General features: G+C 39.4%; 2 protein-coding genes across 5 annotated transcripts in view; one reads left to right on the plus strand and one right to left on the minus strand.

The window, feature by feature from the left end:
• On the plus strand, window positions 1-19,116 carry phka2 (phosphorylase kinase, alpha 2 (liver)). 4 transcript variants are annotated; one of them, XM_042492396.2, is made up of 33 exons: window positions 1-320; window positions 453-542; window positions 2,532-2,690; window positions 3,801-3,848; window positions 4,371-4,539; window positions 4,785-4,867; window positions 5,425-5,505; window positions 5,608-5,706; window positions 5,792-5,938; window positions 6,067-6,120; window positions 6,372-6,494; window positions 6,609-6,704; window positions 7,429-7,536; window positions 7,778-7,856; window positions 8,294-8,428; window positions 8,515-8,624; window positions 8,933-9,077; window positions 9,425-9,503; window positions 9,662-9,816; window positions 9,897-10,067; window positions 10,801-10,904; window positions 10,991-11,127; window positions 11,229-11,391; window positions 13,127-13,206; window positions 13,304-13,382; window positions 13,455-13,584; window positions 13,664-13,765; window positions 14,483-14,601; window positions 14,747-14,770; window positions 15,294-15,347; window positions 16,905-17,138; window positions 17,209-17,409; window positions 17,492-19,116. In XM_042492396.2, the coding sequence occupies exons 2-33, from the start codon at window positions 465-467 to the stop codon at window positions 17,663-17,665; spliced, it is 3,720 nt and encodes a 1,239-aa protein (XP_042348330.2). In that variant the 5' UTR covers window positions 1-320; window positions 453-464; the 3' UTR covers window positions 17,666-19,116. The 4 variants fall into 4 exon arrangements, with proteins under 4 accessions (XP_042348330.2, XP_042348347.2, XP_042348339.2 ...); XM_042492413.2 differs by lacking the exon at window positions 15,294-15,347; XM_042492405.2 differs by lacking the exon at window positions 14,747-14,770.
• LOC121943891 (uncharacterized) overlaps window positions 19,024-27,689 on the minus strand; it is a 9,900-nt gene continuing 1,234 nt past the window's right edge. Inside the window, exons 3-10 of the mRNA XM_042487492.2 lie at window positions 27,475-27,639; window positions 25,428-26,591; window positions 24,331-24,483; window positions 22,437-22,559; window positions 22,177-22,305; window positions 21,430-21,645; window positions 20,614-20,730; window positions 19,024-20,488 (exon numbers count right to left, since the gene is read on the minus strand). Of these exons, the coding sequence (XP_042343426.2) occupies window positions 20,334-20,488; window positions 20,614-20,730; window positions 21,430-21,645; window positions 22,177-22,305; window positions 22,437-22,559; window positions 24,331-24,483; window positions 25,428-26,591; window positions 27,475-27,639 (2,222 nt within the window). The 3' untranslated portion in view covers window positions 19,024-20,333. The remainder of the gene's footprint in view (window positions 20,489-20,613; window positions 20,731-21,429; window positions 21,646-22,176; window positions 22,306-22,436; window positions 22,560-24,330; window positions 24,484-25,427; window positions 26,592-27,474; window positions 27,640-27,689) is intronic.

Genomic DNA, 27,689 nt, shown 5'->3' on the forward strand with positions numbered 1-27,689 from the left:
AATGTATTTTTTCAGAATGGATGTACTGTAGCTGCTCTCGTGTTTAAGCTACTCTGCTCGCGTGTCTTTGACAGGGGATCCACGCTTATGTTACCTGTCAGGCCTGACTCCCCACATCCAGAAGTGTGACCGGCGCACACGACTGTGTGTACGTGTATGTGTGTGTGTGTGAATACAGGCGCGTGAGTTAAATGTTAAATGTGTGTGCCGTGAAAAACAGCTGGCTGCTAGTTAGCTAGCAAACTGTAGCCTCTGCAGAGCGGTGGAGCTGCAGATCAAATCCGCGCAGCAGCTCTGAGAGGATGACTCACGACTGAATGGTAAATAAGATTAAAGCTATAATTAGTGGTTTTATTGATCGTAAAGTTATAGGCAGAGACAGCCAAGCATTTGGTGCTGTAGCCTATAGGCTAATACTTGTTCAGTGGTAACTTGTTGTGATGTGTGCGCAGTGAGCAGTGAGGATGAGGAGCCGCAGTAACTCTGGAGTGAGGCTGGATGGTTATGCCAGGCTGGTCCAAGAGACTATCCTGCGCCACCAGGTGAGTCCAGCAGCACAATGGAGAAAAGTAGCCACAGTGTGGAAATATTGTGTTACAAGAAAAAGTCCTGCAATTACGAATGGAAATGTACATGAATTTGCATCAAAGCGTTCTTAGTTTCAAGAGTACTTTTTATCTTGCATGACCCATATCAGAATAATAAGTATTATATAATTGGATTGTTGGATTATTGATGTATTACCACATTACTATAAGTACTTATGGAAATGTGCATGTATTTGCATCAAAATAGTTTCAAAAGTACTTATTATCCTGCATGGCCCATTTCAAATGAATGTGTATTATGTAATTATATTATAATTATTGATGAATTATTAAAATTACTGATGGACATGTACATGTATTTGCATTAAAATATACTTAATTTCATAATTTCGTATTATCCTGCATGGGCTATTTCAGAATATGTAGCCTATTATACAATTGGATTGTAATTATTGGTGCATTACTATGTAAACATAAGACACGATTTTGGAGGGGTGCGCAGTGGAAATGTCCTCCTAAATATTTATAACGTGCATCAAAACATGCAAGTGTAGCAGAGGACGTTTATTTCGACACAATTAAAGACATTTAAAATATAAAGAAATACCAGAAACGAGCGTTTGATGCTCAAAGTTCTCTGGTGAAACCCCTTTTTCATATGTGACCCTCCCCAAAGGTGGACCAAAAATTAAAGCCCTGCATTTAAGCGTCATTGTAATGTTGCAGCTGCTTAAGATGAGGCTAATTTTAACTACTTTATATAGTAATGGGTAACTTAATCTGCAAAAATACATCATAAATAGTTTGTGTTGATTATCTTAATAGATGATACATGATTCTGGAAGAAGGGTGTTAAATGCAATAGTCATGTAATTGGTGAAGTAGCTCCTCTTTGACTGTATGCGCTTGGAAATTACTCAGAGGAATGTGTTGGTTGTGTGCAGCAAACATTACTTATTGACTCTGGACTAGTTTATGAGGCACCCCATATCATTCAGTTGATTTGAAAATTATACATGCGGTATATATTATAACAGTCTGACTGTGCAAACTACTTTGTAGAGCTGCCTAATAAATGCTGTGCCGTGAAAAGTCCAATATTTGTCTGCAAAATGTAGTGGTGTTGAAGAATAAAGCAACATAAAATAAGTAACGTACAAACACCTCAACACTGTACTTGAATAATTGTACTTACTTACATCCCACCACTTCTTTTCCATTCATGAACACAGTGTATAGTTTTTGCTATAATTTGATGTTTTCGTCATCTCAGCCTCTGTTTTTTTCCCTCAGAAATATGTTGGGCATGTGGTTGTTTTGTTGCCTGTATAGGTTCAGGTTCAACCAGGCTGTGCTGCATAGAAATAACAAGTTGAGAGCAAAGGTCAGCCCTGCAGTAGGCTGAGGACCGCAAAACTAAGCACCTTTATCTCTCAGCACGTCAACAGTCAACAGCTGTCGAAGTTTAAAGTGTGACCCACAGGGCTCGCTGCTGAAACTGTGCCAACTTTCCCTACAAAGAATGCATATACAAGGGTGAAGGTTTCAGAGGAACTGGGACACAATGAACTCTTAGGTTCTTCAGACAAAAACTAAAACAATATATATTTTTGTATGATTAAAGCACAAACCCAATTTAAAGTCAGATTCACTCTGATTAATAGGGTCCTCATACTTTGTCTCATTTCTTCATTATACTTCATTAATGTTCAATGCTCGTAATTTTAGGGCTATATAATAATAACATATACCACACATTAAATAATTTTAGAGTTGCAGCTGCTAGTGGAGTTATTTTCAGGTGAACAATAAAGAAATAATAATAATGATAATAATTGGCAACTTTTTTTGAAATATGCGTAAAGTTTGAAGCATTCTCCAAACACTTTTTGCAAACAGGCCTCAGCTTCACGGATTTGTGGCTTTTCTTTTATGTCAGCCCTGTCTTTTCTGTTAATGACTCCCCTGCGTGTTCATTTACAGAACCCAGTGACAGGACTCCTGCCCGCCAGTGCCCAGAAGAAAGACGCTTGGGTGAGAGATAATGTGTACAGCGTCCTGGCCGTGTGGGGGCTGGGCATGGCCTACCGCAAGAACGCAGACCGCGATGAAGACAAGGCCAAGGCCTACGAACTGGAGCAGGTGTGTTTATGACAGAGAGAGAGTGATGTGGAAAAAACTCTAGGTCAGTCTTCATTTTGATGAATAATAGAATGAACTCGATGAGCCACAGTTGATCCTATATGAATTTATGAGTTTAACGACAACATAAATCAAATCAGAGAAGCTCTTGGTACAGCACGGACATGGACAATGACACACCGAAAAGTTAAAGAAACAGCAAAGTGTAATTCACACATCATTCAGCTGTGTCTAGCGTTAGGGTCTAAACATCTACAAGGTCTTGACCTTGAAATATCTTAACCCTCAGACACCCTTAAAAGTACCATAACTTTGACCATAGATCAATTATACATAAATACAGTCAGTATTATCAGAGGCAGACAGAGAGAGAGAGGGTTAATGTTCACACCGGTGCCTGTTTGTTCTACCTGTTATGGTGGGTTAATTATTTTAGAGTAGCAAGCTTTTGATGTGTGCTGTGTCGCATTTTGATTGGACCAGTTTACACACATGTAGGCTATACTATATATATCATTTTTATAACAAATTACATATTTTTTATTAGGGCTTTTATTGTCTGTATTTGATAGGACAGACAGACTTGAAAGGTAGAGAGATAGAGGAGATAGAGGAGATAGAGGGGATGATGGGGATGCAGCCGCTGCGGCGAGTACACAACCTCTGTACATGGGGCCCGCCTGCTCTACCAACTAAGCCACCAGGCACCCCATCGTGCAGCTTTTTATTGAGTTCTGATTATCAGTCAATACAATATGTCAATACATTTAATACAATGTTTGAGATATCGAATCAGTAATGGAAACTGAAGTGCATTTAAACAAAACATGATCGTAGTATAAGGTCTCTACCAATCAAAGTAAGTGTGACTTTACATTGGATTAGTGTTTCAATACCACAGATAGTATATAGTTTCAGGTTTTTGGCTGAAGAACCTGATACTTCACTGTTTAAATGTACTTGCTGTCAAACATCAGTCAGTGATTATGAATCTATGAAACGAGCTGTTTGTGATCTTTAGCTTCTAATAGAAACAGAAAATAATTTGGATCGGAGCAACGTTTTGTTTGATTTTTTTTTGTCGTTGACTATGTTGCTATTTGTTGGCAGAGTGTGGTGAAACTGATGCAGGGACTTCTGCAGTGCATGATGAGACAGGTAAGACACATCACGGCTCAGGGGGCAGTAAATCAGAAAATTATGTACTCTGATTTGGGGAAATCGCAACATGTTATGTGGGGCACTGTTGTATTTAAACAGATATTTTCTGACCGCAGTCTATCTGTTCCAGCGAATCAAACTTTAGTGACATTGGTAGTTTAGCCAGAAAGATAAACAAACTAATAATTAGAAAACAATATGTTATTTTTTTATACATGCTTTTTACACACAGTAAAAGTGGCAGTGAAAGCCTGGCAGCAGTAATTTTGTATATTGTTTGTTACTCTCGTCTTCCATTACTGGAAATAAGATGAAGATGCCAAATTTGCAGCACAGAGCTCACTTCAGTGCTCGGAAAGCCAAAGTGCTGCTGAGATATCATTATCATTAGCAGGCCTAAAACAAATTACTGTAGAGACTCACAGGGATATTGAGAAGCAGACAGCAATCAGAAACACTTGTAATATTGTTATGTTGTAAAAAGACATATAAATAACCAAATCATTGTTTGGGTTTCAGGTGGCCAAGGTGGAGAAGTTCAAACACACCCAGAGTACAAAAGATTGCCTGCATGCTAAATACGATACTCCTACCTGTGCCACGGTGGTCGGGGACGACCAGTGGGGTCATCTCCAGGTGGACGCCACGTCCATTTACCTGCTGATGCTGGCACAGATGACAGCGTCAGGTACAGTGGTGATGCTCAGGACATTATTTGGAAGTGTGCTTTAACCCAGAAGATCTGTGGCATAAAGACAAAAAAATATTTAAAATGTAAAGTTCCTGTCATAATATCAAAAAGACACTGTAGCAAACAGCAATGCACACAGGTTTGGTCTGCTTCCCTTCTGAAAAGCGCAAAAGGTCCTCGAGAGAGACAATTAAAGTGCCTAACCATGAGCTATTTGATGAGTGTGTCACGTTATCACACAGGTCTACGCATCATCTCAAACCTTGATGAGGTGGCCTTTATCCAAAATTTGGTCTTCTACATTGAGGCTGCCTACAAAGTGGCGGTGAGTAGCATTTTCAGAGGTTTGGTTTGTGGAAAGGAGGAGGTCGCAGCTGACACACAGGGGACATAACTGAATAGATGCTATTGTAAAAGTTAAAGGGGGATTTTGTACATTGGGTAGGGAGCAGTTTGGGAAAGGCTCTATGTCTCTGAGTCTTCTGTTCTGATTATGTTTTTAAATCTAAAATGAAAGACTTAGAAGCAGATTCTTTTAGCCTGCCTGGTTGTACAATTGACTGCCAGAAAGTTCTCGTTTGACACATGGATAGTTGCAAATTTTAGTGCTTGTGAATTGTATTTTGTCTCCCTTTGTGTCTCTGTCTGAAAATCTGTGTTTTCACTGCTGAATATCTTGGCCAGGTCTCCCTTGAAAAAGAGATTCATAATCTCAATGGGACCAACCTGGCTAAATCAAGGTTAAATAAACAGACAAATAAATAAATCGACCCGCCCTCATTAGTGTGATGCCCACAGCCACAGTGGACAGAAATGCGGAGAGTTTTAGAGACGGAGGAATGTGTAAAAGAAATGTTGTCATTACCTTTTATTCCCTCATAGGATTATGGGATGTGGGAGCGAGGTGACAAGACGAACCAGGGCATCCCTGAGCTCAACGGCAGCTCTGTAGGAATTGCGAAGGTACAGATTATTATTATCAGCATTTATGATTTTAACTGGAAAGTGTAAAATGCGTATTAGTTCACAAATGTGTGTGTGTGTTGATTTGTGTGTTGGTTGCAGGCAGCTCTGGAGGCCATAGATGAGCTGGATCTTTTCGGAGCCCACGGCGGTCCGAAGTCAGTCATCCATGTGTTGCCGGATGAAGTGGAACATTGTCAGGTACAGTTGGCTTCACCTTCTGCCATCACGACATCGTCTCTGCTCATCTTTGTCCTGCTGAGTCTCCCTGTGTGTTTTCCCTCAGTCCATCCTGTGCTCCATGCTGCCAAGAGCTTCCACTTCAAAGGAGATTGACGCCGGCCTTCTGTCTGTTATCTCCTTCCCTGCTTTTGCTGTTGAGGACCCTGACCTGGTGGCAATCACTAAGTCTGAAATCATAAGTAAACTGCAGGTACAGTCTGAGCAAGACAAAAACTCTGCACAGAAATACAACACAATTCAGCATTTTACCCTCCACTTTTTCTTGTACGTTTAAGTCACTTATTATGCCAACGGTTTCACTCTTTGGTATAATTTCAGGGTCGATACGGCTGCTGCCGCTTCATCAGAGATGGATATCGTTGCCCCAGAGAGGTAAAATATTCATCATACTGAAAATATAGATGCTGGGTTTTATAATGTATTAAAATGGTGTAGAAAAAATGCATCAGGGACAGAATAAGTGTTGTGTTGCATAATAACACCTAAAGTAAGGAACAAGAGCAGATATGCACCTCTTGATTGGAGATTGTGTGTGTGCTTTAGCATGATGTTGGTTTTCATTTGTAGGATAGTTGTATGTAGTATAATTTGAGCTTGAAGGTTCCCTGCTGTTCTCTCACCAGGACCCATCTCGGCTGCACTACGATCCTGCAGAGCTCAAGCTGTTTGAGAATATTGAATGTGAGTGGCCCGTGTTCTGGACTTATCTCATCCTGGATGGCATCTTTGCTGGAGATCAAGTGCAGGTAATAAAACCAAACACAATGCAGTTTCTCCAGTATCTACACAGTCATGGAGTCACTTTGAATGGCCTGTGCTGCAGACATCACATTGAACAAAAGACTGTGGGCTTTGCACAGGTGCAGGAGTACCGTGAGGCACTGGAGGGCATTTTGATCAGGGGGAAGAACGGCATCAAACTGTTGCCCGAACTTTACGCTGTTCCCCGTGACAAGGTATCCCACTGCAAACCAGCCTTAAGATACTTCATGAAGATGTCAGGACTGGTCTTTTTATCTCTCAAAATGTTTGTTCCTCCCAGATCAGATGAAAATATTCAGTTATATAATTTTCTTTTCTTTTGTTAGAGTCAAAAAAGCTCAACAAGAACATTGATTATAAAAAAAGAAATCCTGTTTGTACAACATAGACCATCTTTATCATGACTCTTTCATTTATTTTTGGAAATATATAAGCACAAACGTGAAAGAGATAAAATACTTAAGTGGCATTGAACCTGGCTGTTTTATTTCTGTTTTTTTGGGGTGGGGGGTGTAAATAATAAATTATATAATTTCAGTGGCTGTGTTAAGTTTTCCATATCACAGTCTATTTTCTGTCCTTCTGTTTCTGCTTTTTAAACATTTTTCATGTAAATATTTTTTTGGCTGTTTTATTTTTTTTACTGTTTTTTTTTTGTTTGCTTGTACTTACCTACAGTAGATTAATTTTTAGATAGTAGAAAAAATTACTTAACTAGTTAATCCATCATTTATTGGTCTATTTAATTCATTTTAGGTCTGTCCACATATCATTTTGTACACATTACAGTATAAATTATAGCATAGTAATCAGTCAGCCTTTCAGCTCCTCTTGAACTACTGGATGGTCTAATTGCAGTCATCACTTCAGATTCTAACGTTGATATATAAGAATGAAGACATTTTTTGCATCTCACAGGTGGAGGAGGAGTACAGCAATCCTCACTCAGTGGACAGAGTGGCCATGGGACAGCTGCCGCACATGTGGGGACAGTCACTCTACATCTTGAGCTGCCTTTTGGCCGAGGTATTCACAGGGCTCCTGGACAGCTGCAACTGTCACTGCAGCAGACCAAATCAGGAATAATGCGGATTTTATGTTGTAAATGAGGAACTAAAAAACACTGTTACACAATGTCCACAGTAGACAATTGAACTATGCAAACCACATTTCTTTTGGAAACATAAGCAAAAAGTAAAACTGTCTTTTTTTTCCTCAGTAACAATTCACCCTTTCGGTTTGTCTCTCTTCTTCTTTCTGTCTTAAGGGTTTTTTAGCCCCAGGAGAGATCGATCCTCTCAACAGGAGATTCTCTACGACCTTCAAACCAGATGTTGTGGTACAAGGTTGGTGATGGATCATTAGTGTTAGGGAAAGATCAGGCAAGAAGTTGGATTAAAAAACTGGTTAAATCTCAGAAAAAAATAGGAAAATAAGGTCCTTAAAAGTAAGGATGAAGATAAATCAACACTCCTCCGTGTGCTGCATCAAAAGCCTTGCTCAGCTTAATGTTGCTAAACCAACAGGCTTTATGCTCTGAAAAGTGGACGTTTTACTCGGGCATATTTTACATGGTCAGACTTGTACTTTGGCCCCGATGTGCCTTTTTCGGTTAATTTTCTTTATTTGACAAAATGAGAAGACTTACATAGATCACACAGGACTCCAAAAATATCAAGAATGTCAAAGACTTATTTCTTATGCATGATATTAGCATACGTTTATATGAAGATTTCCGTACAGATGGCAGATTATAATGTATTTTTTTATATGTGTGTGTCAGTTTGTGTCCTAGCCGAGTCGGAGGAGATCCAGGAGTTGTTGAGTGATTATGGGGTCGCAGTCCAGACAATCTCAGAAGTTCTGCCCATCAGGGTCATGCCTGCTCGCATCCTGAGCCACGTCTATGTCAGACTGGGTAAACAAGCACTCTTTCCTTCATGTGCAGGTGGGTGTGTGTATAATAATAATAAGAGTAACATCCTGTGTGTGTCATTGCCACAGGGAACTGCAAGAAACTGAATTTGAGCGGGAGGCCCTACAGACACATCGGAGTTCTGGGAACATCCAAATTCTACGAGATCAGAAATCGCTCTTATATATTCACACCCCAGGTAAAACTAGCTGGAGATAATGTGATGTTCATAATCACAATCACTATGCTTACATGTATGAACTACTTAATTTCCTACACTTGTTTTAAGGAAAACAATGTTCCGACTAAGTTTTTTACATAGCTAATGAAAATAAATATTCTGTATTGCTTTTAACATGCAGCTGTGCATACTCTGATTAACATGCCCTAACATGTTGTCTGTCATGACACAAAATATAGACAAGTTAAACAGCTGGAGCTGCTTTTTTCTCTCTTTCTTATTTTCTTTTTTTCTGTCTGTTTGTTTCCCTCTTTTTTGTCCACCAGTTTCTGGATCAGCATCATTTCTACCTGGCTCTGGACAACCAGATGATTGTGGAAATGTTACGGACAGAGCTGGCCTATCTCTCCTCCTGCTGGAGGATGACAGGACGGCCCACACTCACCTTCCCCATCACCCGCAGCATGCTGGGTAACAAGACTCTCAACCCAGAGCAAATCAGTCTTGCAGATTTTCTTTGTTTATGGAAGTTTTGATGTGTGAAACCTTCTGGCTTTCAGTTTTAAATAGCATTTTATATCCCAGCAGCTTGCAGAAATCTCATCCAAAACAAGACTGAGGGATTATCTAGATATAATAAAGGTGGAACAATGAATAATTAAAAGTTACACCACTGCAAACTTTGTAATCTAGTTTTCAGTTTATATTTTGTTTCTAAGGATGCAGTTGTGATCTTAAATGTGCATGCTCTCAATTTCCATGCTGCTATTTTGTTATTTTACCATGCATGACAGCATTTATTTACTTCTTATGTCCAGTTGAAGATGGAGATGCAATTGATCCGTGTATCCTATCAACCCTCAGGAAGCTACAGGATGGCTACTTTGCTGGAGCGAGGTCTGTAAAAAAAAAACATCCAGTTTTTACTGTAACTACTGTTAAAAGTCTGTTTTTTTTCTGTGTCTCTGACTGTTTTGTGTTGAAATGTCTGTAACATAACAGCATATGTGACTTCTCTTGCATGTGCGGGTATTTTTTGGTGACTGCTAAGACAGAGTGCAGATGTCAGACCTCTCCAGTGTCCAGACCACTTCCTTCCATACTCACCTCAGCTTCCTGGATGAAGAGAATGATGACAACTTACCTGAGGATGATGATGATGATGATGATGATGAATATGGAGAGCAATATAACTCCTATGGGCCCTCAGGTAGTTACTGATGAAAAGTGTATTTAGCTTTCAGTCATATTATGAGCTGTAAGTAACAGAGTGTATGTTTTTAACTCCAGACGGCTCAAAAGACATGTTCGACCAGTACCTCACCCAGCTGCTTCACAGCACCACCACTAAGTGCCATCTTCCTCCCATCCAGACAGGGCAGCACCACGTGTTCAGTGCTGAACACACCACCAGAGACATCCTGTCTTTCATGGCTCAGGTCCAGGGCCTGAACATCCCCAGTGAGTCGTGGGCTGAATCCAAATGTCCACCTTCTGGACTTGTGGACTGAGCTCTTGCAGACTTAAGTCATACGTACTTTGATATGTTCTTTTTCGTCATGTTAAGTCTGCGAGGACAAGTCGCTGATAGACAGGCCTCAAGTCTGTTTCACTTGTTGCCATGGAAACATTTGAGTGACTACTTTCAAGTCCACAGTGATCGCTGCTGTCATATTCTTTCTGCTCATCTTTCGCAGGAGATAACAAAATAAAAATCCAATGTATAGGTTTTTTTGTGACATAACAAAATGCTACAACATATAGGCTAGACATATTTTTTATGATGGGGTCAAATTCAAGTAACGTTTAATACAATAATTTATCGGACGTTTGTTTTAGTTTTTTTGTCAGCACTTGGAAAAAAATGAGAGCATCATGTCAATATTTATATGAATTTTGGGTAATTAAACCTGTAAAGTCGGGTTAAGTCTCTGGAAGTGTGCACAAAGTCTGCTTGATGCCCCTAGTGGACCAGATGAATAGTTAATTTGGACAGCCCTCAGTACTTGTAGACTTCCTGTAAGTGCGGCCACAAAGTTCATGAGTCTGCAAGTGCAGTGAAGTCTGGAGAATTGGATTCAGCCATAAGGAATATAATGATCCTGTTAAACTAAGTGCACCAAAACGGAAGATAACTGGCATCTCAAAAAGTCCTCTTTCACATTGTAACATGTTATTTTAATTTATGTTTCAGAGTCTTCCATGTATCTCCCTGTGACTCCTGTTAAGAGCAAACGCCGCAAAGCTCTTAACCTACTTGAAGTCCCTCCTCATCCTCAACATGCAAAGCAGCACAAGGTATGCAGGTGCAGCAGAGCCGTGTTTCTCTTGTGACTTCATATTGTTGTGAAGTGTATTCGACTAACACTGACATCCTTCACAAGCCCCACAGTGCTGCTGATCTGCACCTGCCTCGAGACTCTCAGGGCAACATGGATTTTGCAGCTTTGGTGAGGCAGCTGAAAGAGTGTCCGACTCTGCAGGACCAAGCCGATATACTCTACATCCTTTATGTCATGAAGTATGGATATAAAGATTGACAGCATTGAGTCACAGTGTCTTTTTTTTTTTTAAAAAAAACTTTTTATAATGATCTTTGCTGTGTTTTCTACTGATGCCCAGAGGAGCTGATTGGCTGGTGGAGTTGTCAGGTCCCGGGCAGGGCGGGGTCAGTGTGCGTTCCCTGCTGGAGGAGCTATATGTACAAGCTGGAGCCTGCAAAGAGTGGGGACTCATCAGATACATCTCTGGGATACTACGCAAGAGAGTGGAGGTCCTCGCTGAGGTCAGTGAGAAGTCAGCAACATACAGTTGGCTTGAGATAGCCCTAAAATGTTAGACCTTACACAAAACCGACCTTTGACCAACCATTGGACATGGCCCTTTACTTGACACAGTTGTCTGTGACACAATGTTACAAATAGTGACCCTGCAAGATACCCGGTCTTTGCAAAATCTTACAGTCTGCCACTAATAACCCTGTGACTTATGACAAATAGCGTTTTGATACTAGAGGGGGTCAGACTTTAGTATTTTTAAGTATTTTCAAATTATTGTAGTGTATGGTGGGTATTACATTCTTATCATGCCATGGATGAGTTCAGATGACGACCCAAATGCAGTACAAAAAGTGCAACGGGGTTCAAATGAAAATGTCCAAAAAACAAGCAGACAACTAAACCAGAAAGTCCAAATGAAACACAAATCAAAAACTAACAGAAACCAGCAAGGAGCAAAAGATGGAACTCAGGAGAGGAGAAAACAGCAAACACAGACAACAGGGAGGATAGCAGACAAAAATGACAAGGAGCAAAGGGAAACACACAGGTATATATACACAGGGAACTAATGAGAAGAATGACACACAGCTGGGGTAGGAGGACACAGGTAAAAGGAGGAAAACGGAGGGACTGACTAACAATCAAGGTGTGGCAGGGAACACAAGGCAAACAAGACAGAACAGGTGTGCAGGGGTGCCTGGTAGCAGGAAAGGACAAACGAGAATGATAAAAGACAGGTGTGACAGAAAACAGGAGGGAAACAGACAAAGGTAGGAGGAACTAATGACACAGGAAAACCATATGGGAAAGTGAGAACAGGTGAGTCCTGTTCAACTAGTGAGGGACAGGTGAAACTAATTAGGGAAACACTAAGGCGGGAAAACACACAAAGACAGGAAGTACTACTAGACAAGACACACAAGGAGTGATACTACAAAATAAAACAGGAAACAGAACATGAGAAACATGAAACCCCCAAACAAAGTCCACATATAACTGAATCCCAAGGATCATGTCAGATCCCTTTTGTTGCAGCATTTTTCAAAAAATACATGAAGAACGCATTATTCTTTTCTTACCAACAACAATGAAATGTTTTGATGAAGCATACATTATTATATATGCATTAATTTCTTCTTTACTTAACTGATATGGTGATAGCTTATGATACTGCATGAGCTACTACAGCATAAATTCAGTTTATAACACAGCTTGCTCTGCACACATACAGAAACTTGTAGACACATAAACAGATTAGTACTAAGTAAAAATAAAAATATTACAAGGAGTTCCGTGGAATAAAGGAATCTAAACTAGAAAAAAATGGTTTTATTATCAATAAAATAAATACAATCAATTAAAAAATATTTACAGAGAATTTAAAAGACAAATTGTCGAGGGAATAAAAGATGGCGGTTAGTCTTACAAGCAGGTAAAACATAACGATGGCCTGGGGGCAACAGAGAAAATTTGCCTGCAAGAACATGTCCAGAGGAAGCTAATATACTCTTTGCTTTCTGTCGCACACTATGAGTCCTGACTACAGTTGATTGTTTAGCTAAGTATAGTCATAATGTATTATAAGCCCTATTGGTACACTTAATAATTAGTCCAGAGCATCAATAAGACACTTGAGACTTATAATTCAATACAAGTCAAATCTTAGCATCTTCATAGAAAGTGTTATCAATACTTTTAATAATTTCATTCTCATAAAATCTGGATTTGTGTATTCCTCAGGCCTGCACAGATCTGATTTCCCATCACAAGCAGCTGACTGTAGGTCTGCCTCCTGAGCCCAGAGAACAAGTCATCACAGTGTGAGCTGGTGTTTCCTTAGAGAATTTTTGCCCACATTTAGGCTTTATTCATTTCCACATAATAAACCAACTCTTCCTCCTCACTGTTTCTTTTCAGTCCACTTCCTCCCGAGGAGCTGAACACTCTAATCTACGAGGCCAGCGGTCAGGACATCAGTGTGGCTGTACTCACACAGGTAACTCTAACCATCTGGATGCCTCAGGAGTTTTTCAGACCCTAACCTGACAGCTGTGTGTTTGTCATACAGGAAATCATGGTCTATCTCGCCATGTACGTGCGCTCCCAGCCTGCTCTGTTTGGGGACATGCTGCGGCTCAGGATAGGACTCATCATGCAAGTGATGGCCACTGAGCTGGCACGCAGTCTGCACTGCTCCGGTAGGAAAACTGCAAAACACTGTAATACATAAATAAGCTACACTGCACAGTGAAAATAAAAACAGTGTCATCTTTGTAGGGGAGGAGGCGTCTGAGAGCTTGATGAGCCTGAGTCCTTTTGGCATGAAAAACCTGCTGCATCACATCCTCAGTGGCAAAGAGTTTGGAGTTGAGAGGAGCAGTGAGTGTTTCGCTTTTTCAGTGTCTCATGTACAGTATGAAAGTGTGCTACAGTCTTTACAGTAAATGTGAGTGTTTATTTAAGGATGTGTGTTACAGCCTTAGTTTGACTGAGAAATTACTTTTTTAAAATTATTATTTAAGAGCAGATATGTAATCCCTCCAGACCTAGAACACGCTGGAGGGATTACATATCTCGTCTGGCCTGGGAACACCTCGGGGGGGCACAGTTAGTAGCATGAAGTTGTTGTGTGCATTTGTTTTGCTGTGGACTGAAAGAGGTACACAAGCTCACAAAAACGTCATACAAAAATCATCTGAATGAAAACATCAGCTACAATGTTGTTACAGCATGTTTCACAACACAAACAGGACATGAAGTACTACATAAAGTAATATAGATAATAGATAGAAAATGTCATTCTGCTTAGCTCACTGCATGCACTGTAATGTTGCTCTGACGGTATGTGTGTGTATGTTGGCGAATTCGGGCTAGATGGAGCTTTGTGCTTGCAATTTTGACGTGAATGACCTTTACATTGCTCTTTTCTGTGTTGGAGGTTATTTTTTTCCAAGTTCAAAGTACAGCAGATCGCCGCATTAGTTCTGCTCAGCCGTGTTGTTCTTTAATCCGGACAAAAAATGTTGGCACCAATAACCAGACCATAGGTTAAGCCTTCATTGGCTTTTTCTGTTTGTTTTTGTCACTGTTCATCAGTGCGCCCAATCCAGTCAACAGCCACCAGTCCTGCCATCTCCATCCACGAACTTGGTCACACCGGAGCCACCAAGACCGAACGCTCAGGAATACACAAGCTGAAGAGTGAGATAAAACAGGTGGGAAGCATAAATGGAAATATGGATGATAATCAGGGTACATCTTTCTAAATAGGATGCAGAATTATCTAATCCATCTTTTTGTCTATCTATCTATCTATCTATCTATCTATCTATCTAACAGTGTTCTTGCTTTTGGTTGCAGCTGGATGACTCTCGTCCTCTCAGTGTGGGTTGGGTTTGACAATATTTAGCATGTTTCTTACGTTAGTCTAAGCAGCTAAATCCTACTCACAAACCTCGCCGGCTCTTAACATTGTGTGAACCACAGCGTCCTCCATAGCTGGAACGACTCTCATCATCTTCATCACATTTCAGTGGAAGAACATAACTTTTCCAGGTGTCGCACAGCACTTGTCTGTCTTGTCTTTGCAGAAGAGTATTACATTATGAGTAACATTTCTACAAATGCATGAGCTCTTGAATTTATCCAGACATTAATTAAGCTGCATTCAAGTAACACACACTCATGGGTTATTTTGTGATAGCATGGAGTGGCATCTTGTGTTTTTTCAAATGGTCTTTCGGTCCACAGGTCATTCTTTCCCACAAGAATATTTCTGAATTGCACTTTACAGATCAAACATCTTCGGTAGCATTGTGCTCCGTGTGGCTGCAGTATCATCATGTGTGAGAACCATGTGAACCATATAAACTGTTCTTTGTCATCTGTCATCCATATCCATGTTTAGATCCTCAGCGGTGGTGTTTCCTTGAGTAGCAATGTCACTTCTCCTCGCTCCACGGTAAACCATTTCACCTCATCTGCTTTAAATTAACTTGGTTTGTCCTCCGCAGGGCTGCTGTAGTTTGAATATATGTGCAAACAGAGCAAACTCACCCGAAAAGCATTTCTTAATCAGATTTGTATTTTCTGTAGACACTAAAAGATTCCATGTGTCTCACTGCATTTAAAGATAAGGCTGGCATATTTTATGTTTTTATTATTGAGAACAAATGCCCTAATCAGATCAAAACCTCTTATTATCAGGGTTACCGAAGAGCCTTAAAAAGTGTTAAAAGGCATTACATTTGTTAATATAAAAATATGGCCTTAATTGGTATGAAAATGTCTTAAGTTGATCTTTCAGAAGTCTGAACATGCCAAAACATGGGATACAGAATTTTGTGAATGATTTTGTTTTCTGACTTCCATTGTAAAAGCTCAAAATAATTGGTAACTTAAAAAAAGTTACCAAAAGTCTCCCCAACCCACATAGTCAGGTTGTTTTTTTAATTCGATTTTGACTATTGTAAATTGGTCTTAGGAACCCTAAATAATGTTCCCTTAGTAAAGAGTTAAATTCATTAGTTTTTGCCACTAACAACTTAAAACATACAGTACACCAGCCTAATCCTTTAATACATTTACTGTCTTGTAATGCTTCGCTGAAGTGTCTTGTTGCCAAGTGGTAAGAGCATGATATCAATATGCATGAATGACTGCATGGATAGTATAGCTTAAGTGTTAAACCTGTCACTTTGTGTGTGTGAAGAGAAAGACGATCTCTATGGTAAATGTTTCAACCTTATTTACATGTATACATATGTTACAGTATAACAAACATGTATATGCTATTACTCTTGTCAGTGCACTGTTCACAGTGTTTAACATAGAGATTTATTTAATCCTGTTTTATTGTAGAGTTACAAGCAGCTTATTCACTCAGTCCCTCCTTGCCCTGCTAACAAATGAAACAGAAATTGACATTGATATTAATAAAAATGAATAATAAATTTAGGCCTCTTTAAGCCTCTAATGCAGGGTTCCCACTCATTTTCATAGGTGAAATTTCAAAAATTTTCAAGGTACCATTTTTTTCTCTAACCTTACTTGCCTGTAATGTTTAATTCCATACATGGAGGGAATGCTAAACGCAGGGAGAAAATAAATTTAAGTACGTGATGGTAAACGATCGCTATTATACATCAGCGCATATCAGAGCTGCATTGCGTTTACAGCTGCAGAACAAATTTTCTGTCATGTTTCATTATGTGGGAGATTGTCCACAGAAGATTACTGTAACAATTTTATTACACACAACAAAATCCCATAACTTTACCAAAACTTTCAATTATTCTAAAAACCCATGACTTTTCAAGGCCTGGAAAATGTAATTGTGAAATTCTATGACTTTTCCAGGTATTCCATGACCATGGGAACCCTGATAATGGGATTTTTGCCCAATGATCCACATTAAACTGCCTACTTGAGCCTTAAAGTACATGGAGATAAGGTCTGAAATCAGTAAAGTGGTTTATTTAATATATTCTTACTGTATCTTCCTGTTTTCTCACCACAGCGCTGCAGCAGCCCCTCCACCCCGAGCGGGATCCTGTCCCCAGTGGGCACTGGTCCAGGAGATGGACAGCTGCACTGGGAGGACAGGCAAGGTCAGTGGCTGAGGAGACGCAGGCTGGATGGAGCTATCAACAGAGTGCCGATGGGTTTCTACCAGAAGGTGTGGAAGATCCTGCAGAAGTGCCACGGCCTGTCCATCGATGGCTATGTGCTGCCGTCATCTACCACCAGAGAGGTAGCATCTTGCGGACTTGCTTGACCTTGGACTTCTTGCGTGTGTGTTTAACTCTGGTTTTTCTGTGTAGATGACAGAGGGAGAGATCAAGTTTGCAGTGCAGGTGGAGTCTGTCCTGAACCACGTCCCTCAGCCAGAGTACCGGCAGCTGCTAGTGGAGACTGTGATGGTTATCGGCCTGGTAGCTGATGTGGACGTGGACAGCATCGGTGGCATTATCCACGTGGACCACATCCTACATCTGGCCAATGATCTATTCCTTAACGACCAGGTAGCTGAGGGCAAGATTTACTTTTTTTTTTTTGGAAAGGCTGTGTTTATGCATGTGGGTTTACTCTCTTCTGCCTCTACAGAAGTCCCTCAGTGCCAGTGATTATTTCCTCGAGAAGGACCCAGCGACCGGAATCTGCAACTTTTTCTACGATAGCGCCCCCAGTGGCAGCTATGGCACCATGACTTACCTGTCGAAGGCGGCCGTCACTTACCTCCAGGACTTCCTGCCAAGCACCAGCTGCCTGATGCAGTGAAAAAGCAAACTAAACACCTGAAGAGATGGGTTTTAAAACTAAAGGATCATCTGACCAAAGGCAGGAAAGCCGTTCATTATCAGCTCATAACATTCACGTGGTGCTCATGAGTATTTACCCTCCAATAATCTCTGTAGCTCTCATACACTGATGTAACATCGTAGCCTTGGCAGCTGATTTCAAACCACTTTATAAGAATTATGTTATTTTTTTCTTTTTGTCAGTCTTGACTGTGAAGTTATTTATTACCTAAACATGCTTCTCAAATGTGCATTTTCAGGACTTACTAACATGCTTAACAAGATATATGCACATCTCCGTGCTCTTGGTGTTGTGTGTGAAATTATAAACAATTATCTGTCTCATGATTGAATTTGTCATACATTTTAATTCTGACGAACCTGGTGGTTATCAGAGAAAACATTTTGAAAATTTGTGCACAAAAATTATTATTTACCGGAAGTCAGCCATTTGTACTTTTATTTCCTGCCTGTTACTTTTGTATTTTTAGATTTTCTTTAGTAATTTTTATTATTTTATTTAATAATAATATATTGTTTGACTGTAATCACTGACTGTAAATATGCGGTGAAAAAAATCAAATATAAGTCATAAAATTAACTTGAACCGTAAAATCACTTTTTTTTCAGCCACAAATTAAAAGTTTTTATTAACTTCACTATATTATCATTATTATTGTTATTATCTCTGATAGCTTCCAGGCTCTTTATAATTCAGTGTTCATGATGCTGAAACTTCCTTGTTCTAGTCTTCTATTAACGTGTCTGCGGGAACAAGAATCGTAGTTTGAATGCCAGGATGTTTTTGTCTTCGTGTATGTGTTGTATCTTTATTACAATGAATGCAAATTAATTCATCTGTCTGATAATGTGAGTCAACATTTAGCATGGACCTCAACATTTTTACAGTTTGTTAATTGACATACAGTGAACATAAGTTTAATTCCGCTTTAATACATAGTATTTTTAAATAATATAGTGTGTATATGTTCAGTATATGCATGGTGTGTTCATAAAGAATTAAATGGTACAGCCGGAAATTATCAGAAAGGTCTTTGGTATGTTGAACAGGGTTTTTGTAAGTCTGAGATGAACGTTATCACATACTGGACTGTTTTTTTGGGGGGGGGTTATTTTTTTGCACAAAGGGAAAAAAAGTTTTGATCTCAGTGCTTTGATTGTGAAAGGAAAATAGCAAGAAACAGGTGTGTCGATATATTTTATTGCTTTACTTAAAGCTAATTTAACAAAAGTAGAGAAAATCATACAAATGTATATAATTATTTTATTATTATAATACATGAAACAGGTTTCCTATTAAACATTTAAGAGACATGTTTGATTATTTTAACAGTCCGCTCTTTCCATTAGAAAATGTTAGTTGGGACATTTTCAAAATATGTTCATTCAATAATAAATTATTTGACCAACGATGTTGAGCTGTCATATTTCTTTTTACTGTTTGCTATGTATGCTTTTTTTTACTAACAGCAGAAATCATCACCTTGTTTTCTGTGTTGGCTTATGATATTCTGAATAAATTATTCAATGTTAATTTAATGTTGATTTCCCGTACATCTGCTCAAAAAGCGTCTGGAAAAAACTATTAATATACATATGTCTTTGTGTATCAGAGAAAAGTTGAGGAGTTCTGAGAAATCTAAAAACTTTAAAAACCTGTCCTGAACATGATGTAAATCAGGGCCTGAGAGCCAAGTGCACCAAGACCTTATGACCATGGCATTATTATTTTGCACAGTTGTTGTGTTTTCCTCATTTATAGTAGTGAAATCAAACTTAAGGTGAGATTTCCTGTTGACTTCTGATCGTGCAAGCAGAAGTTTCCTGAAACCACTGCAAAAACATTTAATCACAAATCAGTTTTCATGATGCATTAGAGAAAACAGAAAAAATATTATGAATTAAAATCCCAATTATAGGTATACTCTGAAAAATAAATAAAAATAACTAGTCATTAGATAAAAGTTTAGAAATTCAATATTTTCCTCTGAAATATAAGTTTTACTTTATGGAGAAGGGAAAGCTATGTGAGCTATTTCGTAAAACAGAAATATTCAGCGTGCATACATTTGGTGCATTGTGACTGTACTGAATACTTGAGTAAATTCACGCAACATTTTGGTGATTTAAAAACAGAAATGAATGTGATACGCCTACCTAGAATCGGATTACAACATACACAGAGGTAGTATAAATCAAATATTAAAATTTCAATGTATAAGAGTATGAGAGGGTTATGCTGTTTTGATCTTTTTTATTAATTTTCTGGGACCCGTGGGACATCCGTGAACTAAGCACCATTTAAGAGGTCTGAGGAAATACTGGATTTTAAATGTTCATATGCCCCCCCAAACATGTATACACATAACACAAAATGTTAATAAAAATAAAAGGATGATGCACAGTGTCAGTTAAACTGGTAATGATGCTTGTTTAAACTCCTCATTGGACTCCAAAATATGTAAAAGATTTACATAAATTGTAATTTTATTTTTTGAATGAACAAATAAATCTACCTTGTACCTCGTTCGTTATTTCTTGTCTCTTCCAACAGTGATGAGGGAAAAGACCCAGTAGAGACTCCATCACCAGGACTACTGTTTTGCCTGACTGAGGTGCTCTCCAGCTCAGCCAGCAGAGTTTGCTGTTGTCCTCGGTACACATTTCTTCCAGCTGTAGGGGGAGAGGCGATGGGAGGCTGGACAGGCACATTTATAACCACCTTTCTGGTTCACACACAGGTGAGAACACCCTCCATTCTTCAAACTGCACTCGTTAATGTCTGGAGGAAAGAGAGAGAGAAATGAAAAGGAGCTTTGTTAAACTCACTCAGTACACACACACTCAGAGTTAACAGAGCCATTTATACGAATTTCACTCATTATAAGTGTGCGCGACTAAAATGACCTTTGCAGCGTCGGCCATCTCTGTGGAGTGTGTATCCTCGGGGGCAGATGCAGCGGTGAGAGCCTGGCAGGTTGGCGCACTGCCACTCACATGTTTCCTCCTGGCACTCGTTTACATCTGTGTGGACACATAAGAAATAAGCCGATGATTTCTTTGGAAAAATGCATGGAATAACTTTTTATAAAATTATTATTTAGCCTTTATTTAACCAAGTTTGTCAAACTGAGATCAAAGATCTCTTTTACAAGGGACACATGGCCAAGAATAGCAGCAACACAGAGTTTCAAAAACAAGTAAAATTCACATAAAATCACACAGAACGACAATTCGTCATCTGGTGAGTCAAGTTACACACACATATCCTCAACTCAACAGATCTGACCATGGTTTTAAACTCATTCAAGGTCACTATGCGCTGAAGCTTACAGTCATTCTGCACTTTTTTTTTTTTTTTACGCTGTTAAACATACCAGTGACTGCTACAAAGCAGGCCAATTCACTGTTAATACAAGACATAAATACTATCCAGAGTGGGGGCATTCGTATACAGTACATCACCATATTCAATTACAGGTAAAAATGTAGACTCCACCAGTTTCTGTTTCACATAAAAAGAAAAGCAAGACTTGTTTCCGAAATGAAATCCAACCAAAAGCTTTAGCTTGTTCACAACAGGCCGGATATGCTCCTTTAAAACACAGGCGGTCATCAGTTAAAAACCCTAAATATTTACAAGACACTGACCACTTCTGGTAACAATTCTTCAGACAGTTTTGAGATTCCTGATCTTGACATAGCTTGTAGATTTGCTCCTACCTACACACTCCTCCCTAAGAGCTTGTGAAGTTGAGTTCCCAGGTGCTGTTTTTGTTGGTTGCTTCCTGTATCCAGGTGGACACTCGGCGATGCAGCTGCGCCCGTCTCCAGCTAAGATGTGTCCGTACGAGCAGGAGCATCGGTAGGATCCTGGTGAGTTGTGGCACTTCTCCGTACACGGCCCAAGCCCCTGATTAACAGCACACTCATCTATATCTGAACAAAAAAAATGTTTTGCAGTATGTGTAAATAATTTGGTTTAAAAACAGGATTTAACTTTACATTCTGGTCCAAATCAAGCATGACATGGGTCACGGTACTGCTTTGCATTTTGCTTTGCACTTAAGCACTGCTGCAACTCTTTAAAATGTTGTATTTTCCCTAATTTTACAAATTTTATACATTCTATTTTAGCTTTATTTTTATCAACATTATTGCAATGGATTTTATTTTCCATCTTATGTTATGCATTCTATGAATTTTATTTTTTATCTTACTTTCACTAGTATTATCAAGTGAGTTTTAGCTGTGTGAAGATGCATTATATGTATTCTATTCTGATCTGATCTTATTTTTACATGCAGGTTTTATTATGTCTTTATATCTTCTTTGTCCTTTCACCTGAAGCATTTGGTGCATGTAATTTCTTTGTTGTAAAGCACATTGGGCTGCATTTCTTGCATGAACTGTGCTATACAAATAAAGTTTATTATTATTATTATTACCGTTAAGCAAGTGTCCTCTAACCTTGGCATTGGGTGTCTGCAGTTTGAAGGCTGTAGCCAGCAGGACAATGACAGTAGAAGCTCCCAGGAGTGTTAACACAACCAAACACACAGCCTGTAACAGCTGCAGACAGCAGACACTCATCCACATCTGGAAAGATAGGGAGCAATGAAGAAAAACACTTGTTCATGGACACAAATAACATGAACAGAGACAAATGTATAAATACACACACACACACACACACACACACACACACACACACACACACACACACACACCTGTGCAGGAGGTCTGGTCATGAGATGGTTTATAGCCGTCATCACAGCTGCACTTAAAGGAACCAAATGTGTTGATGCATCTCTGCTGACACTGGTGCTGCCCCTCCATACACTCGTCTAAATCTGCTCAAATGCAAACAATAATTATTACACACATAAAGACAAAATATTTTGTGCACCGGGATGGACACAGATTCAACAAAACACACACTCGCTTGTGCACAATCAATCTGACAAAAACACACAGCCTGCACTGGACTGACATGAAAGAGACGGGCGGCAGATGAAAGGTGGTGATCTCCCCTGTCGCTCTGAATCAAACTGAAGTCTGAAACCACGTTGATGTGTCTCCATGTTAGCTCGCTGTTTTCGCCCGTAATGAGCAAACCATAACGCAGATGTTTTTTAACTTCCTTTTCTTTAAAGACAGGAAACAAGGATGTGCCATGAGGATTCTTCCAGGCTTGTATATCAGCCTTTGTTTTTTCCTGCCTTCTATGAGACCATTTCACCCAGCCTGACATTTCTAAATATACCTGCCTCTTCTGCAGCGGTGGAAGAAGCACTCATAGCCTCTATTTAAGTAAAAATATTAATATTGCATTGAGAAAAAAAAACAACTCTTTAATAAATTTAAGTCTTAGATTCAACATTGAAAAGTCAGATGTCTTTTTAATATGAAGCAGGTAGACATGCTATAAAAACTGTGAAAGTATCAAAATGTTCAACACACAGAGGAATGTACAGTCCATATTCTGATACTGTAATGTTAAAGGAGCCGTAAGGAAATTGAGTAAATATAGGATGTTACAACTGCACCATAGACTGAATCACAATGTTTGTTTACAATAACTTCCGGGTAAAAACCCCCATGTCAAGTGCATACAATAAAACAGCACTGAGCAAATGCTGCCTCAATTGGTTTGTTTTTAGCAACCTAAAAGAGGCCCACCTAAAAAATTACAAAATCAGTATCGGTCCAAATGTATGCTATATTTAGAATATTTTCATAGCTTTATATTACTGTCAAATAGCCTTTTTTGACAAAGAACTGAAACACAGTAATTTTGGATCACAGGAAGTGCTGGTAATTTAATTTCTATTTTTACTTTTTTGTGCTGGTAAAATTTTGTAATCACTCCAGCTGTCAGCTAAATGTAGTGGAGTAATAGTAGCCTATAATATTTTTTTCTTAAATGTAGTGAAGCAGAAGCATGAAGAAGAATAACATAGAAGTACTCAAGAAAAGTAAAAGTACCTCAAATTGTGCTCAAGTACATGTTACTGTCTATTCACCATTGATTTTCTGTGTTTATGGTTCAAGATCTTTCCATTTTCTCACACATCTCTATACAAAAAAAGACCATGTGGACAAAGTCTAGTCCAAAAAGAATAAAATTTTGTGAAGTGAGGACCAAAATATATGCTCATTTTTCTTGAGCTGTCTGTCAGACAGGAATGTTTACAAGCCTTATTTCATTGCAGAGGAATTTTCAGGCTGAAGCTAAACTATAATCAGTCAGACCACAATGTCTGGACAGGACTATCTGTCAAAATGCACACTGATAATAACACTTTTCAAAAATAATATCAACACTACCCACTGATGGCTCTCAAAAATGATAGGCTGTCTGCGAGAAGGCAAGTGCAACTTTGACACAATATATGAAGTAAATGTTAGTGCTACAAGGTAATAGTGCTGCCATAAATTTCACAGTTCACTTGTACACTCGTCTGTGCTGTGAAACATCAAACACATCAAGCATGTGAAGGAGATTCCCTGTTGTGCTGTAACACGTCTCAGTGCACGCTGCATCGTTATTAGGAAGAGCCAAGGGTGTCCACAGAGGATTCAGGAAGAATGTTACAAGAAATAAAACAACAATATGTTCACCTCGACACGTTCGCCCGTCATCCAGCAGAGTGAATCCGGTTCTGCAGTGGCACTGAGTTCTGGTTTGGGTCTGGTTGGAGCTCTGGTTGTGGTGCTGGGAGTGGGAGCACAGCTGGGAACAGCCTCCGTTGTTAACTGAGCATGGTGTCAACTCTAGCAACAAACAGTAATGTGACAACAGAAAACAGCAAGAATTGATAAATGATCTTTTTAAATGGCTGTTCTCATGCACCCTCAGTACATTTAATATTAACATGCACGCTGCATATGTACTGTAATATTTTTAAATTCATATTTCATAGAAATTTTGATATAATACTCTGAACAAAACTTGATGTGCAACACTTGTTTTTGCTCCCATTTTTCACAGGTTTAAGACTTTTAATGAACTTAATAGATATAATTATGTCAAATTTTGTTTGACAAAAAAAGCAGAAATCTTTGTTAATGAGCACTTCTCCTTTTCCAGGATAATCCATCCACCTGACAGGTGTCGCTAATCAAGATGCTGATTGAACACATCATTACCACACAGGCCACTTAAACTGTGTTTAAATGTTTTCTTCACTATACATATACTTTTTAAATGATAATTTATTGATGTTTGTTTTACACACGTTTATAATGCTTTTTTTGCTATTAGTGACTGTGATGAGCTCATTACCCTCTAAGATTGCAAAGTTTCCCAACCTTGAAAGTTTACAGATTTTGTGGGATGATTTTACACCAAAATCACTGACAGGGCGTCACTTATGTTTGGCTGATATCCATTTTTTGATTCTTCGTGCTAATTTAATCTCTTTAAAGGTTCAAAATATCGTAGGACGGGAAACTTAAAAAAAGTGAGACTTACTCTAGGTAAGTTAGCAGCTCCTGAAGCCAATGATAATATTAAAAAAAATAAAATAAAATTGCATTCCAACAGGAAAGCTCTATTATATAAACAACAAAACAACAGTTTAATAAAGAAAAGACTAGTACTGAGGTATATATTATTGGCACCATCCCTTTTCTCTACCATCAGCACGTATTTTCTTTTTCCTTGTCAGTATTTTCAAATTAATCAGATAATGTTATGAAGCAGCAACAGCACCTACCCAGACACACAGGTGTGACTCCGCTCCAGGTGCCCCCCTGCTGGCAGTAGCTGTGTATGTCTCCATGAGCCAGCGTATAACCGGGGTAGCAAGCATACTGTATGTAATGTCTGTACTCTCTGGGCCCTGGATTCTCAACATTACGAAAGTAGAAGGTCCCATGAGTAGGAACAGGTGGGTAAGTGCACACGGGTCGTCTGCTGAGTCTCAGAGACAGCAGAGGTGGTTCGGAGGTGGCGTTTGATGTGAGGTTGTGGTGATCGGTGCGGTGAGATCTCGGCTCTGTGGTGACGGTGTTTGGAGGAACATTATTGGACTGGGTAGAGCTGGGACTTGAGCTAGTTGGGGCAGAAAAGGAGGATGATAAGGATGGTGCAGGAGATGACATGGAGGAAGAACTGGTTGAAATGGAAGAAACAGAAGTAGACAAAGTGTATATTGAAGTCTCAGTGGGATCCTCTTGATCTACAGTCCCAGGCTGAGACAAAGGAGGATACTTGAAATCATTTTTAGCCTGCTGGTCGTCATGTGCAGTTTGTGATGAGCCTGTTACTATTTCAGATGAAGTCACATCATCCTGGGATGTGGCAGGTTCTCCAAGCACAAGAGGAGGAGAATTTGTGTTGAACAGTGGTGAAGTCGATGCAAACATCACAGTATTTGTGACAGCAGTGATAGCTGGTGTTTGGGCTTTAGACAGTGATGGTGGTGAAGATGTTGATCGCTCTGCTCCTGACAGTAATGATGAGGTAGATGACACAGTAGTTGATAGATGTGATTTTACTTCTGCTTTTTCTGCTTCTTTCTGGGAAGTTTTTGCCTCCAAGCCATACTTTCCAGTTTCTGTTTCTGGTCCTTGAGCTTCTTTCACCTCCTGAAGTTGAGCCTCACGATGAGTTTGGACTCCATCTTTGACTTTTAAATTGGGAAACTGCTGCAGATGGACTTTTGTGTTGGTCACTTTAATCCTGTCTGTGTTGGACATTTGGGATTGAGTGTGAGACAACAAGTTAAATTTCAGGTTGGCTTCTTTGGAGGCAGTATTAGTGAGGGTGTCGTAGTGGGATTGTTGCTGTGTTTTCAGAACTACAGCAGCCTGGAGGTCCTGGTGTATGTCTGGTTTCTGCACATGGACATCTGAGACCGAACTCATCATGTCGGACTCTATGGAGAAAAGAGTTCGGTTACAGTGCAGTAATGAACTGTTGTTTACCTACTGCTGTTTGGAATCAATGAATATGAGAGAATTAGCACAATGTGATACAAAGACAGATATGAGATCACATTTAAAGGAATAGTTCTCAATTTTGGGAACTCTTATTCACTCTCTTGGCAAGAGTTGGATGAAAAAATTAATACCACTCTTTCATTTTCGCAGGAAATATGTGGGGTCTGTCCAATTGTTACAGCAGCCCAAAATGCTGAAGCCCTGTTAATTTGAAAAATGACTATGTGGACCATAAGCCATTTCTCTGATATCCTGTTATCCTCAAAACAAATCCCCATTGCTCCAAAGTCCCATTTCTTAGAAAATACAAACAACTCTGTTGCCAGAAAAAATGTTGTAGGGTTCTGTAACCCCAGTTACATTTGTCAATAATGCTGTAGTGAATTTGTGGTTAGGTTTAGGCACAAATACCACTTGGCTATGACAAGAAGTTGCAAACCTGCAAAGGGTCCGTTAAAGCACCTCGGATCAGTGCCTCAAACCCTGCTGGTAAACAAAACTAAATGCAGCATAGGGTGTGGATTTTCAGAGAAATGGGAGTTTGGAGCAATAGGCGTTTGTTCTTCGGATACTGGGCTGTTGGAGAAATCAGTTTTTGGTCAAATGGGACATTTTTTAACTAATTTGACATTTTTTTTACCCTTTACTCAATGTCGGCTACTTTAATTTTAAGGCAGATTTTATTCTCTCTAACAGAGACAGGCTCGCTGTTTCCCGCTTTCCCAGTCTTAACGCTAAGCTAAGTAACAGGAGAGCCAATAGGCGTCTTTTCTAACATATCAAACTATTGCATTAATAGCTGATTTTATTTATGCTCACCTTTGCATACAGGCTTTGTACTATTCCAGGTGTGGCCCTTACAGTATAACATTGAGGGCCCATGTAGCCGAAAGCCACTATTACAGCTGAACACTGCCCAGGAGCCGTCCTTATTCATGCTGCTCGTCCCATGGGTGAGTGGCCCCGGGTTAAAACAGCCAGAACCTGAAAGATGGGAGATTATCATGGAAAGTGATTAAAAGTTTGAGTCTGAC

The sequence above is a fragment of the Plectropomus leopardus genome, chromosome 1, assembly GCF_026936395.1.
Source record: "Plectropomus leopardus strain MGB_pleo_1.0 chromosome 1, ASM2693639v1, whole genome shotgun sequence".
Classification (NCBI taxonomy): domain Eukaryota; kingdom Metazoa; phylum Chordata; class Actinopteri; order Perciformes; family Serranidae; genus Plectropomus; species Plectropomus leopardus.

Excerpts from the sequence above, each read along its gene's own strand:
- phka2 (XM_042492396.2), top strand. The coding sequence starts at position 465 with ATGAGGAGCCGCAGTAACTCTGGAGTGAGGCTGGATGGTTATGCCAGG. Across the intron at positions 4,540-4,784 it reads GGCACAGATGACAGCGTCAG|GTCTACGCATCATCTCAAAC; the intron begins GTACAGTGGTGA and ends GTTATCACACAG. Across the intron at positions 9,817-9,896 it reads TAACTCCTATGGGCCCTCAG|ACGGCTCAAAAGACATGTTC; the intron begins GTAGTTACTGAT and ends TTTTAACTCCAG.